Genomic DNA, 15,253 nt, shown 5'->3' with positions numbered 1-15,253 from the left:
GCTCAGGAAGTACTTTCACTGCAATATACTGAGGAGTACTAGGGACTGACTCATCATGGGAACAGGAATATAACTTTTCCAGTCAGGTTAATATTCTATGCACACTCATTTGGCATCCCCTTGAAGACAACAAACATCAATGAAGTGTGATTGTTATTCCTGACCCTATACTCTATTCTAAGATAACTACCCAACAAAGAATGAACAATTTGCATTTTATAATGGTTTTCATGATGTCCCAAATCTCTCTACATACTTTATAGGGAATAGAAAGGTTGGGAACAGCCAGATCCCACAGCAGCAATGAATTATCAACCAAATTAATTTAGTGATGTTGGGTAATGCCTGTGCTGCAACATCCTTCATTTCTAGCTATTCCAGAGCATCAAGTTTTTCTTTGTGGTTCATCTCTTTTATACACTGGATAAGACCCATTGTTCTATTCAATCAACATATTGCAAGTTATCTTTTTGGTCGCATGCTAACTAAAAAACGATCACAAAGTGTGATTGGATTAGACCAATACAGTTATAGCTTTAATGAAACTTCTTTAAACTTTTTATTCCATTCTTCAGGGTCCACTAAAAGCATGTTTGGACATTGAAAAAAGGGTACGGATGAGATAGACCTTCCAGCCCATCTTCCATATTCCCATAATTGAGTTATCCTCATTTTTCTAAGTCCCCTGAGTCAATCATATTGACTCTATTTTCCATCCATTGTCCACATTTCCTTGACCTTCCTGCAATAGTTAAGATAATGTTTAGTTTTTTTGCTAATTTCATTACAGATCTAAATCCACATTACAAAGCAAAGATCCAAAACCAGGGGTTGAAGACAATTCTTGCATGCTTCAATTGTTTAATAAGGGTTGAAGATGAAAACTACCGCCACTTACTGATAAAGGTCCAGAAACTCAGGATGAGGGTTCACACAATCCAGCGGCCCATAGATTAAATGCACTGCAACAAAAGTTGGATATTAGGCACTCTTTCATTTATTCAGTCTCTGCAGCTATCTGTATTAGTTACTAACAATCAGGTCTTATAAGGAACCACAAGACCATTCATATTAAATTAAAACAAGCCTGAAGCCTCTGGTTATGTTCAGGAAAGACTTAACATTTGTTTGGTACAAATTCCAATTAATTAGAGGTAACAAACTGCTACAATTGGAACTGTTGGAATAAAATTAACTCAACAGTATGCACTAATACTCAGAGCACCAATATCCAATTAACAATTTCTACAGTTGTACAAAGACACATTCTTCAAATATTACTCCAGCCAAAAGGAGTCACTAAAGAGTAATTTGGAGCAGGAACTCTGGATGAATCATTTATTGGTCTTTAACCGAGGGTGCAGAAGCCAATACTATATTGACCACTTCTGAAACTGAGATTAGCTGAATCAGCACAGACTGCAATTTAACCCACAATATCCTTGGTCTGCATGCTTCAGTAGTACACATTGCACTAACCCCACAAGTTGATAATCTCATAATGCAAGGACTATGCTGCCAGCAGAAAGACATGGCTTTACCCACTACAAGATTATTTGTAAACCGCTCTCGTGTATTTGAATAGTTTCTTACTTTCTGTTAATATAAAGCACAGTTTGTTCAACATACATGGAACAGAAGTCGAAGTCAAGGCGTTTACCCAACGATCTCTGTACTTCCATCTTTGATTAATAAACTGCAAAAGACTGAAAAATAATTACATCATAGGATGTTATACTGACAGTTTTAAGAGTTAGATTAATATGACCATGAAATATACTTTAATTAATTAAATGAACTGTTAGTCTACACAGGCACAATATGACTGCACACACCGTCGAGAATGTTTCACAGGAGGGGAAGTTTCTTTGTGACCACCTGCATGTTATTCTTCCTCGGAGCCTTCAATCTTTCCTTACCAACCCTCCAGAATCAAGTGCTGCCTTAGTGTTTCTTCATTTAAAATCAGGCTCTATCAGCATTACGTAATTGATCCAAGATGTAATTTATAATAATAATCTTTATTGTCACAAGTAGGTTGTTGAAGTTACTGTGAAAAGCCCCTAGTCGCCACATTCCGGCGCCTGTTCGGGTACACAGAGGAAGCATTCAGAATGTCCAAATTACCTAACCACTTCATTACCTAATTTATTTCCCATCTTGACCAAGCAATATCTGCACTTCAATTACATTTTCCAGAATTGGATGCACTGAATGAAGGTAGAGCAAAGGGTTCCTTGATGATGCATCTATTCAGCTCCACCATGTAGGATGAGAAAGGCCATTTGGCCATCAAGCCTACTCCATTCAAACTTCATTATTATTCCAGCAGAATTCTTGCTCGAACTCCTTGTTTATCTCCTACTTTAAGGAACATTAACCCTCTTATCTTACCCCTTGGTAAGAGCCCGATTAATCTTTGTCTAGGTCTCAGTCTCCATTCCGGGCAGGTACTGATCCAGCTCCCTTTTAAGTTTTCACCCTGAATCTCTTATTACTTCAGTCAGAAATATTAATAGCCCTCTCACAATTACAAGTAATGAGGCACTGTGGGTAGAGCTCAGAAACAGGAAGGGGGCAGTCACTATGATGGGGGTGTACTTACAGGCCTCCCAACAGCCCACGTGAAGTTGAAGAACAGATATGTAAGCAGATTCTCGATAGATGTAGAAATAATAGGGTTGCTGTAGTGGGAGACTTTAATTTTCCTCATATTGACTGGAAATCCCTTCGGGGTCTGGATGGTGAGGAATTTGTTAAGTGTGTCCAAGAAGGTTTTTTGGAACAATATGTGAATAGTCTGGCTAGAGAGGGGGCTATATTGGACCTAGTACTAAGGAACGAGCACAGCCAGGTCATCAAAGTTGCAGTGGGTGAACATGTGGCGAACAGTGACCACAATTCCTTAAGTTTTCGATACTCATGGAAAAGGACGAGTGTTGTTCTAGGATTAAGGTGCTAAATTGGGGGAAGGCTAACTACAAGCAGATTAGGCAGGATTTGGAATCTGTTTGAGGGTAAATCCACATTTGGCATGTGGGAGTCTTTTAAGGAGCAGTTGATTGGAGTGCAGGGCAGGCGTGTGCCAGTAAAAAGGAAAGGCAGGATTTGGGAACCATGGATGACCAGGGAAATTGAGAATCTTGTCAAAAAGACAAAAGATGCGTATGTGAGGTACAGGCAACTAAAAACAGATAAAGCACTTGAGGAATACAAGGAAAGTAGAAAAGAGCTCAAGCAGGGAGTTGGGAGGGCAAAAAGGGGTCATGAAATGTCCTTGGCAAACAGGATTAAGGAGAATTCCAAAGCATTTTATAAGTATATTGGGAACAAGAGGGTAGCTAGAGAAAGTGTTAGGTGTGTTAATAAGCATTCTGGTAGACAAATCTCCAGGGTCAGATGGCATCCCAGATTACTGAGGGAGACAAGAGATGAAATCGCTGGGCCTCTGACAGAAATTTTTGTGTCCTCATTGGCTACAGGTGAGATCCCAGATGATTGGAGGATCGCCAATGTTGTACCGTTATTTAAGAAGGGTTGCTGGGATAACCCGGGTAATTATAGGCCAGTGAGCTTGATGTCAGTGATAGTGATATTGTTGGAAAATATTCTCAGAGATAGGATCTATGCACATTTGGAAGTGAATGAGCTTATTAGTGACAGACAGCATGGTTTTGTACAAGGGAGGTCATGTCTCACTAATTTCATTGAGTTTTTTGAGGAGGTGGCAAAAATGATTAACGAGGAAAGGGCTGTGGATGTTGTCTATATGGACTTTAGTAAAACATTCGATAAGGTTCCTCATGGCAGGCTGGTGCAAAAGATTAGATCACATGGGGTCGGGGGTGAACCAGAACTGCTTGGCCATAGAAGATAGAGGGTAGCAATGGAAGGGTGTTTTTCCGAATGGAGGTCTGTAACTAGTGGTGTTCCGCAGGTATCAGTACTGGGACCTCTGCTCTTTGTAATATGTATAAATGACTTGAAAGAAAACGTAGTGGGTCAGATTAGCAAGTTTGCGGATGATACTAAGATTGCAGGAGTTGCAGATAGTGATGAAGATTGTCAGAGAATACAACAGGATATAGATAGGCTGCAAAATTGGGCAGATAAATGGCAGATGGAATTTAACCCAGATAAATGCGAGGCGATGCATTTTGGTAGATCCAATTCAGGCAAATAAATGGTAGAACTATCAGGAGCATAGAGATAGAGATCTGAGCGTGCAGGTCCACAGATCCTTTAAAGTGGCAGCACAGGTGGAAATGGTGGGAAAGAAAGCATACGGCATGCTTGCTTTCATAGGACAGGGTATCGAGTATAAAAGCTCGAAAATTATGTTAGTTATATAGAACGTTGGTTAGGCCATGTTTGGAATACTGTGTCCAATTCTGATCACCGCACTACCAGAAGGATGTGGAGGCTTTGCAGAGTACAGAAAGGGTTTACCAGGATGTTGCCTGGTATGGAAGGTATTAGCTACGAGGAGAGAATGAATAAACTGGGATTGTTCTCCCGAGAGCGATGGAGGCCGAGGGGCTACCTGATAGAAGTTTATAAAATTATTAGGGGTATAGATAAAGTGAACAGTTGGAGGTTTTTTCCCCCAGGGCGGAAATGACAATCACAAGGGGGCACAGATTCAAGGTGATTATTTGTCGATGTACTGTGTACTTTTTCACATTCACTGTTAAAAAAAAATTTGGTCTACTGTGTACGTACTGTGTACATTTTCTTGGCCACAGAAAAATACTTTTCACTGTACTTCAGTACATGTGACAATAAATAAATCAAACAAAAAGAAACCAAAAAGAAAAAGCATTTTGGCCCAACCTTCCACAGGCAGCGGACGATCTGCTCTATCATGAATTCTACCAACAACACTTCCAGTGGCGGCCATGAGGAATAGGCTCACGCTCTGGTTGGACCTTTGGACCTTTCCATATTTTTTCTTGGACTTTACTCAGAAAATTGATGGTGGGCGTAATTGTGAGAAGGAATCCTACATCAGTGCATGGAGAGGTGGACCAGAAGTGCTCGCAAAGGAAGAAATAGGCGAACAGAGAAGGCCTGGGTTAAAGCTGCAGCGGGAGAAAGCAGTCCTGGCTTGACGACCCATTGGTCGACAGAGCAGTTGATGCAGTTCATACGAGAGGGCTTCGCCAAGCAGAATCAGAAATGCTTGGACCCGATTAAGGAATCGATCGCTCGGCTGGAACATAGACTGGATGCTCAAGATCGGGCGATCCAGAAAGTGGAGAAGGCACTGACTGAGCAGGAGGAACACCAAACAGCAATGGACATGGAGGTGGGGATGCTGAGGGACCAACAGAAAAGGCACCAGGAAAGGTGGAAGATCTAGAGAATAGGTCCTACTGGCAGAATTTGAGAATCGTTGGTCTCCCAGAGGGGTCTGAAGGAGTGGACGTAGGGGCATATATAGCGGGCATGTTCGAGAAGCTAATGGGGGGAGGGGACGTTCACTTGACCCTTGGAGGTGGACAGGGGATCACAGAGCGTTCATGAGAAGCCGCGTGTAGGGGACCCCCCCCCCTGAAGGCGATGGTGGTGAGATTCCACAGGTACCTGGACAAGGAGTGTATTCTACGGTGGGCCAGGCAGACACTGGGAGAACAGCATCCTGCATATATACCAAGATTTGAGCGCGGACGTAGCCAGGAGAAGAGCAGGGTTCAACCAAATAAAGTCGACCCTTTTCAAGAAGAAGGTGAAGTTTGGACTGCTGTATCCCGCCCGTCTTTGGGTCACTTATCAGGAGCAACATTTCTACTTTGAGTCGCCTGAGGAGGCGATGGGCTTCGCCAGAAGAAAAGGGCTGGCAGTGGACTGAGGTGTTTGAACTTTGCTACAGCGTTCATGTTAAAAAAGTTTTTGTTTTTGGACTATGTCTCTATGTCTGTAATGCCTTCTGTATTGACCCTGAGGTTGCCGCATATTTGTGTGAGTTAAAGTTTGCATCTGTACTGATGGGGATTGAGGTGTGAATTTTCAAGGTGGGGTTTTTGCTTTTCTTTGTGTTTCTTTCAGTCAACTGAGTTGGGATTGTTTTCTTTTACATATGTATGGCCGAGCCCCGGGGGGGGGGGGCCATAGGCGGGGGATACCAAGCTAGCTGGGCAGGCGAGCAGATGTTATGCTTGGTGAAGGGGGCGGTTTGCATAATGCTGTTATTGGGGGGGGAAACTTCTGCTGAAGGGGGGGGGAACCTGTTCTGCTGAAGGGGGGGGGACTTCTGCTGGGGGACAAAAGGGAGGCCGTGGACGGAGGCTGCCTGGGGGCAGACCTGCGGATGTGCGGGGTGCAAGCTGAAGACTGGCTCAAGAAAGGAGATGGCTGATTGGTGGAGGAGGGGGGCGAGAAGCCCCCAACTAGGCTGATCACATGGAACATTAGAGGGCTAAATGGGCCTGTTAACAGGGCATGCGTGTTCACACATTTGAGGGGATTGAAGGCGGACGTGGCAATGTTACAGGAGACGCACCTTAGGGTAACCGATCAGATTAGATTAAGGAAGGGATGGGTCGGACAGGTATTCCACTCGGCAGGGCAGCACGGTGGCATAGTGGTTAGCATTGCTGCCTACGCCACCGAGGACCTGGGTTCGAATCCTGGCCCTGGGTCACTGTGTGGAATTTGCACATGCCTGCGTGAGTTTCACCCCCACAACCCAAAAGATGTGCAGGTTGGGTGGATTGGCAATGCGAAATTGCCCCTTAATTGGAAAAAAATAATTGGGTACGCGAAATTTATTTTTTTTAAAAAGGTATTCCACTCGGGGCTGGACTCGAAGACTAAAGGGGTCGCGATCTTGATTGATAAGCAAGCGTCATTCGAGGCGGGAAGAATAGCTGCGGATGTGGGAGGCTGTTACATTATGGTTAGTGGGAAGCTGGAAGGACTGCTGGTGGTACTCGTGAATGTGTACACGCCAAATTGGGAGTTCATAATGAAAATCGCCAACGATTTAGCCCTGTGCTAAACGAGCCCCAGACCTGGATTTGCATAAGTTGGTCACGGGGGGCCGTGGGGAGGACTTCAACACAGTCATTGACCCAAGGCCAGACCAGTCGAGCTCAAGGACAGGCAGGGTGCCAGCAATGGCAAAGGAGCTAAAGGGGTTTATGGAGCAGATGGGGGGGTGGACCCATGGAGGTTTGGGCGGCCAAGAGTGAAGGAGTTCTCCTTTTATTCACACGTGCGTAAAGTGTACTCCCGGATCGACTTTTTCATCTTGAATAGGGCTTTACTGACGGGGGTAGTGGACACTGAGTACTCAGCGATCACGGTCTTGGATCATGCCCCGCACTGGGTGGACCTAAAGGTGAGCAAGGAGAGTAGCCAGTGCCCACACTGGAGGAAATGTATCCAAAACTATCTGGAAGTTAATGATATGGGGAAAGTCTCGGCTGCAATGGTCTGGGAGGCACTGAAGGCAGTGGTAAGGGGAGGAGCTGATCTCGATACGGGCCCACAGTGAGAAAGTAGACAAGAGCAGAGACGGACCGACTGATAAGGGAAATACTTCAGGTCAACAGGATATCAGCAATCATATGCGGAGACCCCAGAGACAGGGCTTTTAAGGGAACGACGGAGGCTACAGGCGGAGTTTGGCCTATTAACTACAGGGAAGGCGGTGTAGCAGCTGAGGAAGGCGAGGGGTGCGATCTATGAATTATGGAGAGAAGGCCAGCAGAATGCTTGCGCAGCAGCTCAGAAAGAGGGAGGCAGCCAGGGAGATTGGGAAAGTAAGGGACAGGGATGGCAGAGATTTGGCAGGGGTCAATAGGGCGTTTGAGGAGTTTTATAGTAGGCTGTATGAGTCGGAACCCCCAGCTGGGTCGGAAGGGATGAGGCAATTCTTAGGCTGAGGTTCCCGAAGGTAGACAAAGGGTTGGTAGAAGGGCTGGGGGCCCCGATCGGGATGGAAGAAATAGCAGAAGGGCTGAAGGCCATGCAGTCAGGTAAAGCCCCGGGGCCGTACGGGTACCGAGTGGAGTTTTATAAAAAGTTCTCTGGGATGCTGGGGTTGCTGCTGATGAGGACATTTAATGAGGCAAGGGAGCGTGGGGTGCTTCCCCCGACGATGTCACAGGCCACAATGTCACTGATCTTGAAGCAGGATAAGGACCCGGAGCTATGTGGGTCCTACAGATCGATCTCCTTATTAAATGTGGATGCCAAACTGTTGGCCAAAGTCTTGTCCTCTAGGATCAAAGACTGTGTTCCGGACAGGATTCATTACGGGCAGGCAGTTGGCGGCCAACGTAAGAAGACTGCTGAATGTGATTATGATGCCCCCAGAGGGTAGGGACGTAGAGGTAGTGGTCACAATGGACGCAGAGAAGGCATTTGATCGGGTGGAATTTACCTATCTGTGGGAGGTGCTGGGGCGGTTTGCGTTTGGACGGGGCTTCATCGACTGGGTTACGCTGCTGTATCAGGCACCCATGGCGAGTGTACAGACGAACAGGTTGACATCGGGCTATTTTAGGCTGCACCAGGGGATGAGGCAGGGATGCCCCTCTCCCCACGGCTGTTTGTGTTGGCCATAGAACGCTGAGGGGGTTACAGGACAGGGTAGTTTCCAGAATGTGGGTGGGAGAATGGAGGGTTTTGGACATTTATAAAGAACTCATGGGGTCAGAGGAGACGCAGACCGAGGCGTTGAAACGCAAGTGGGAAGAGCAGTTAGGAGGAGAGATAGAGGATGGTCTCTGGGCGGACGTGTTGAGTAGAGTCAACGCGTCCACAACATGTGCCAGGCTCAGCCTGATACAGTTTAAGGTCGTTCACCGGGCTCACATGACAGTGGCCCGGATGAGCAGATTCTTTGGGGTAGAAGACGGGTGCGCAAGGTGTGTGGGAGGGTCAGCGAACCATGTCCATATGTTCTGGGCATGCCCGAAGCTTAGGGGATTTTGGCAGGGGTTTACGGATGTCATGTCCAAGGTGTTAAAAACAAGGATGGCACAGAGTCCAGAGGTGGCGATTTTCAGAGTGTCGGAAGATCCAGTAATCCAGGAAGAGAAAGAGGCAGACGTTCTGGCCTTTGCCTCTCTGGTAGCCCAGAGACAGATACTATTAGCATGGAGGGACTCTAAGCCCCTGAAGTCAGAGACCTGACTTACGGACATGGCTAGCTTTCTCTGTCTGGAGAAAATCAAGTTCACCCTGAGAGGGTCAATGTTAGGGTTCGTCCGGAGGTGGCAGCCGTTCGTCGACTTCTTTGGGGAAAACTAACTGTCAGCAGAGAGTGTGTGTGTGTGGGGGGGGTCGGGGTTTAGTTTATCTTAAATTAGTGTGTAGGAAAGGTGGGCCTGTGAGGGAGTAGACGGCTTTTGCACTATGTTTATATTTGTATGTACACTGTTTCTTCTGTTATTGTTATGAAACCATAAATACCTCAATAAAAAGTTTATTAAAAAAAAAATTCTACCAACTCAACTCCTCAGCTGATAGAAGGTTTAGTAATAACCTGCATTTCCCCTCTGAGTTAGTCAGCATTGTACAGCCTTGACCCAACAGCTTCCTTGACACATTTGCAAGGCCCTAGCAGCAGCTCAGGGAGAAAGCAGGTTTGCCTATATCCCTACATCATTGGATTATCTATATTTAACCTAGTAATCCTCAGTCCAGTTCCTAACCAGATACTCAGCGATACGTGTTTAGACATATTTACCTACATGGCACTACCCATTGCATGTTGGGCTCTTTTTCACACAGGTACAATTCTGCAAGAAACAAATCCTTACCTCTGTGACGCAATGCATAGTCTAAGATTAATACTGCATGCGAAGTAAAAACAATGCAAAAGCATTGCAGTAACATGCTTAAACTGCCAATAACATTAAAACCAATTGGCGGGGTGTAAACTGATCATTAGGATCCAGTACATATTTAGTTAGAGTACTAACAGAGCACAGAACATGCCAAACTGAAAGTTTTGATTTAGCCAATTATCAGGAGATGTATTGCACTTTAATTACTCTGACATTTTAAACCCATTAGGCGTTCAGCTCAATTAACGAGCTTATGCTACTACTGGACCATGTCCTATTCTGCCAGCCATTTACAAGATTTCTTTCCTTGCTGTAGCAGCAGCCAATAATCTGCTTCTCCTCTCTTTGAATGCCTATTCTAACCCATCCTTCCCCGTAACCTTGACAGTCCTTAAATTTATTCATTCATCCATCCAATTTTTACCATCTTCAGACTTTTAAAGCATTGCTGCAGCATAACTGTAATTCGGCCTACAAGTCCCCCTCAAGCTACACAATATCCTGACTTGGAACTGCATCATCGTTCTTTCACTGTCGTGGGATTACAATGCTAGAACTTCCTTCCTTCCTAGAAGCTGAGGGTGTACCTGCACCAGATGGATTTCAGCAGCTCACCACCACCTTCTCAAGGACAATTGAGAGTAGCCAACAAACACTGGCCATGTCAGCAACGCCCACATCCCATAAACAAATAGAAAGAAACTTTGGAGCGTGTCGAAACATGAAGAATGCTGGAGAAAGGACCACGACTCAGTCCAGATTCTCCATGCAGATTGAAAATGCTTCAAGTGACAGGATAGTGAGAGAAATACTTTTTCAGATGGTATTTTTCCAACTTAGTAATAATGAGTGGAAAGTTCTGACGACCTTTATCAATAGTAGTGTTGATGATGGAAGGAGACAAGTGGGAGGCTTCAAGTTAAGAGACAGATAACACATATAAAACAGCAATTAACAGCCGAGGTGTGCTTGGCACAGGCTATTCTCACACAAATTCTGGAACGTTTGCGCAATTAACACCAAATGATGCAGCCTACATCCTACAACATCCCACAAGCTTTTACATTTACCACCTGTAGTGCAATTACTTGCTTGGTTGCTACAATTTTAAGGAATTGGTGAAAGTGCCAAATTCTGAGCAACAGTAAATGCAACAAAGCAACACTTAGGTTGCCTGCAGTCAAAGACTAACTGGAACCTGAAGCATGCCTTGCTGTGAGCTGTGAACGGAACATGGAAGCTGAAAGGCTTTCGGTGCTTCACCCACCTGTCCATCACCAGATTCCCATCATTGACCCGGACCATGGTCCACATGTCCCAGTACTCTGCATTTGTGGGTTGTGTGTGGGGTCCAAACACTGCGCTGATTCTGGAAAAGCCCAAAGTAAATATTCCTTCACAGACCAAAGTTCCATTTTTGACAAAAAGAGCTAATAAATGTGACCATGAAAGTTTTTGGATTATCGTTAAAAACTACAACTAGATCGTTAATGTCCTTTCAGGAACGTAACTCCAATCTCACACCAATGTGGCTGACTCTTTCTGCCCTTTGAAGTGGCTGAGCAAGGCATATAACTCGGGATAGGCAATAAAATCCAGCTAATTTATGTTTTGGTGGTACTATCAAGAGTCTTTGAGAAGCGATGTGGACCTGGCCTCATATTAACATCAGGCAATGGCCAGGATATTTGGCAATACTGAACTGATAGCAGTTCATATTATGCTCTTAGAGCTTGCTACAAGCGAGTCCAATGAGCTAGACAATATGCATGCAGTATATCAAAATACACCATATTGACCTTCACTGAGATTAGTAAATCCAAAACAGTGCCCCACAAACTTGTGGGTTGTAAAGTTTGCAGCAATTTATCTCTCATTTGTAAAGCAATTCAGAAAGTTCAAATCAATACTGCTTTGTTTGTGCAAAGATATTAAACTGGGTGGGTTAAGAGAATGGAACTAACACCTTGCTCAAACCTTGTTCAGAGAGGTTCCCCACTGGCTTTAAGCCAGGTTATGCCAAATGCACACAGCTGCCGAGCTCACCCTTTTGTAAAGAAGTAGTAGTTCATGAGTCTGGTAAAGATTGGTGAAAAGCACCCGCTGTCTTTGAGCAGCTGTTGTAAAGAAAAGGAAAGAATTATGAATTTTATTTAGAAACCTAGTGCCCATATCTTAATTTTTAAAAAAAGCATGTACAGATTTTTGTATGCGTTCAGGTACAACTGCCCCATATGTTACTGGATGTTAAGAACTAAGAACTTCTATATATACTAAGAGAAATGTTGTGTTGAGTGTGCAGTCCATAACACCTCACTCCCTGTGGTATTAATTCTTGTTACACTTTTGTATATGTGCAAAAAAATAGCCATTTACCAAACAGCAATGCCACTGTACATTAACTAATAATAATTGAAGAGAACTGCAATAACTTCACTCCCAGTTTCAAATCTTACTAAACATGTTAGAGAAACAGGATTTTTTACTGTCCATATCAACTCTCAACTATTCATTTCAGACAATGAGGGTGTATTATATGTCAAAAATAATGTAAAGCCCAGATGAATAAAATAAGGATATACAGTATTAACATTTCTCCATAATACTAGTGACATAACATGTTAGAGAAAACAAACCCAGGAGGAAACCTTTAAGTCTTGAACTAGGTACAATCCTCCAGTTAGGTCATTTCTGATTGTGTCAGCAGCAAGATTCCAGATAGAATCTGTGCAGAGTTAGCTGATCTCAGTTGCTGTCAACATTAAGTTGCTACAACTCTCCTCTATTGAGCACAAGGGAAATAAATAGCCATGTCTCCTCTTTATAATAAGCAGCCAGCGATAGGACAGGTACAACCAAAATCTGGATCAAGCTTGAGTTTACCTGTTGACGCCCTCCCCCAATCATGGCATAAAAAGCGGTTGCAGATGGATATCGACAGGCTAAGGGATGGACAACAGATGGGAGTATAATGTGGGAAAATGTGAAGTTGTTCACTTTGACAGGAAGAATAAAAAAGCAGAGAATTAAATGGAGAATGATTGCAGAATTCCGAGGCGCAGAAGGATCTAAGTTTTTCAATGCAAGAGTCACAAAACGTTAGCATGCAGGTACAGCAAGTAATTAAGAAGATTAATGGCACACTATCCTTTTTTATGGGAAGAGTTGAACAAAAGTACGAATGATATGCTTCAGTTACACAGGGCGTTGGTAAGCTCACATCTGGAATCCAGTTTCGGTCTCCTTATTTAAGGAAGGGTGCAAATGCCAAATTGATACCTGGAATGAGTGGGTTGTCTGATGAGGGATGGTTGGACAGACTAGGTCTGTTTCCATTAGAGTTTAGAAGAGTGGGGAGTGACTTGATTAAAGTATAGAAGATCCTGAAAGGTCAGAGTGATGGGTGACCTGATTGAAGTATAAAAGATTCTGAATGATCCTGACAAGGTGGATATGGAAAGGATATTTCCTCTTGAGGTCGAGTACCTCAGGGCACTGTTTTACAATTCGGGATCGCCCTTTTAGACAGAGATAAAGGAAGTTTTTTTTCTCTGAGAGGGCTTTACGACTTTGGAGCTCCCTGTCTCAGAAGGCGGTGGAAGTTGGGTCACTGAATATTTTTAAGTCAGAGGTAGATGAATTCTTATTAGACAAAGGAATCAAAAGCTATTGGGGTAAATGGGAATATTAAACTTGCACCAACAGACCAGCCATGATCTTATTGAATGGCTGAGCAGGCTTGAGGGCCTCAAAGGCCTACTTCTGCTTCCATTTTGTGTTTGTATGGTTAAATAGTCTGCCAAGATCAATGTCAGGACTAACACAAAGAATAGACACTGGGGCTCCCAAGCCAAAAGAACCATACCCCAGCAATTGTGGCGCCTCAGGGAGAGGAAGGGATGTAGGGAAGGAGATCTGGAAGAACAAAGTGGATCAAATGTTAACATATTGCTGTGGTTTTATTACTTGCCGTTTATAGCACTGCTGACAGGAAACTGGTGCTTTACAGTTTAAAGACATCAGCACATTACAATGGCCTGTTTCTATGATGTCAATTCATTCTGCCCAACTGGTCAATGTCCCTGTGTTCATGCCCAATTTGAGCTTCTCCTGCTCTATTTACTGTGTCTCACCCTATCAACATATTTTTCTATTTCTTTCAGTTTCATGTATTTATATAGTTTCCACATAAAATGTATCTATGACATATTCAGCTCTTACTTGCAGCCAACACAATACAATGAATTAATTCAGATTTGTTTTAAATGGATAATATACAGACCTTCTGGATAAATCTTGGGTGGTTTGTCTCTGGAAAAATTCCTAAAATTATTACAAAGAATATAAAATAAGCTCTCATCCAGAGGAATTGAAAATTATATAAATGAGTTAACCAAATAGCTGAATACCTCCATTTGATAAACACAGGCTATTTATCGTCAGATGTCCAGGTTTACTCTGTTCAGACCTAACACACAGGAGAGATAATGCTCAATCATTTGAACTGTGAAATTTCCAATAGTGCAATTCCATTGCAGTCACGCTAGGCATTGGTTCTACTATAGATGCTGGCCTCACGCCAGGACTAGTACCAGTGGGGTCTGACAAACAGGATCACCTGGGCAGCTCAGCCAGATTCTCCATGCAGATTGGAACAGCGGTGCCCCATCCATCAGCAGGGGCAGTGATGTTGAGCTACAATCAGTGGCCCACTCAATCTTTGCCTGTCAGCTACACAATCTCATTCAGGTTTGATCCATGGTCCATGCCAAGATAGCTGATCTCAATAAGGCAGCGACATAGGTGCATCAATGCCTTACAACTGCCCCAGAAAAAAATGTGGAAAACAGACAGGTTTTCTGGTCACAATTCAAATGACTTGCTGAAAACCAGCTGAAGACTGGCTGGTTTAGCACACTGGGCTAAATAGCTGTATTTTAAAGCAGACCAAGGCAGGCCAGCAGCACGGTTTAATTCCCGTACCAGCCTCCCCAAACAGGTGACGGAATGTGGCGACTAGGGGCATTTCACAGTAACTTCATTTGAAGCCTACTAGTGACAATAAGCGATTTTCATTCATTTCATTTCACAGATTGTACTCAGCTTGGTTCCCTCAAAAGTGGATACCATGCCTGAAGAGAACAGCCAATAAAGCACAGAATGGGGACTGCTGACGCCAGTGAATCGTAACCTCACCAGGATCTCTGCATGTGCAAATTTTGAAAAAATACACTTAGCATTGTTGCTCAGTTCATGACTTCGCCATCCCCAAATATTTAAAGTGATAACCTGTACAACAATTCCAGTGCGACGGTGTCTCCGTAATCATGGGCCAGGATGTTGATCTTCTGCTGAGCAAGGCCCAGTTCCACCATTAGCCGCTGGACAATATCTGCCTGCTCAAAGATGGAGTATCTGTGCAGCCTCTAGTGAAGAGCAAATGCATTCCCAAT

General features: G+C 44.0%; 1 protein-coding gene across 7 annotated transcripts in view; it reads right to left on the bottom strand.

Moving 5' to 3' along the window:
* The window catches only part of mest, a 56,907-nt gene that overhangs the window by 33,830 nt on the left and 7,824 nt on the right, over positions 1 to 15,253 (bottom strand). For 4 of the 7 annotated variants that reach the window (XM_038811795.1, XM_038811799.1, XM_038811793.1 and 1 more), the window contains exons 5-11: positions 15,090 to 15,226; positions 14,210 to 14,268; positions 14,083 to 14,123; positions 11,847 to 11,917; positions 11,068 to 11,169; positions 1,594 to 1,706; positions 899 to 962 (exon numbers count right to left, since the gene is read on the bottom strand). In XM_038811795.1, coding sequence (XP_038667723.1) covers positions 899 to 962; positions 1,594 to 1,706; positions 11,068 to 11,169; positions 11,847 to 11,917; positions 14,083 to 14,123; positions 14,210 to 14,268; positions 15,090 to 15,226 — 587 coding nt within the window. The remainder of the gene's footprint in view (positions 1 to 898; positions 963 to 1,593; positions 1,707 to 11,067; positions 11,170 to 11,846; positions 11,918 to 14,082; positions 14,124 to 14,209; positions 14,269 to 15,089; positions 15,227 to 15,253) is intronic. The other 3 variants (XM_038811801.1, XM_038811797.1, XM_038811798.1) reach the window with 1 other exon arrangement.

The sequence above is a fragment of the Scyliorhinus canicula genome, chromosome 11, assembly GCF_902713615.1.
Source record: "Scyliorhinus canicula chromosome 11, sScyCan1.1, whole genome shotgun sequence".
In the NCBI taxonomy this organism is placed as follows: domain Eukaryota; kingdom Metazoa; phylum Chordata; class Chondrichthyes; order Carcharhiniformes; family Scyliorhinidae; genus Scyliorhinus; species Scyliorhinus canicula.
Note: the sequence above shows the minus strand (reverse complement) of the source record. Positions and strands in the feature narration are given on the sequence as shown.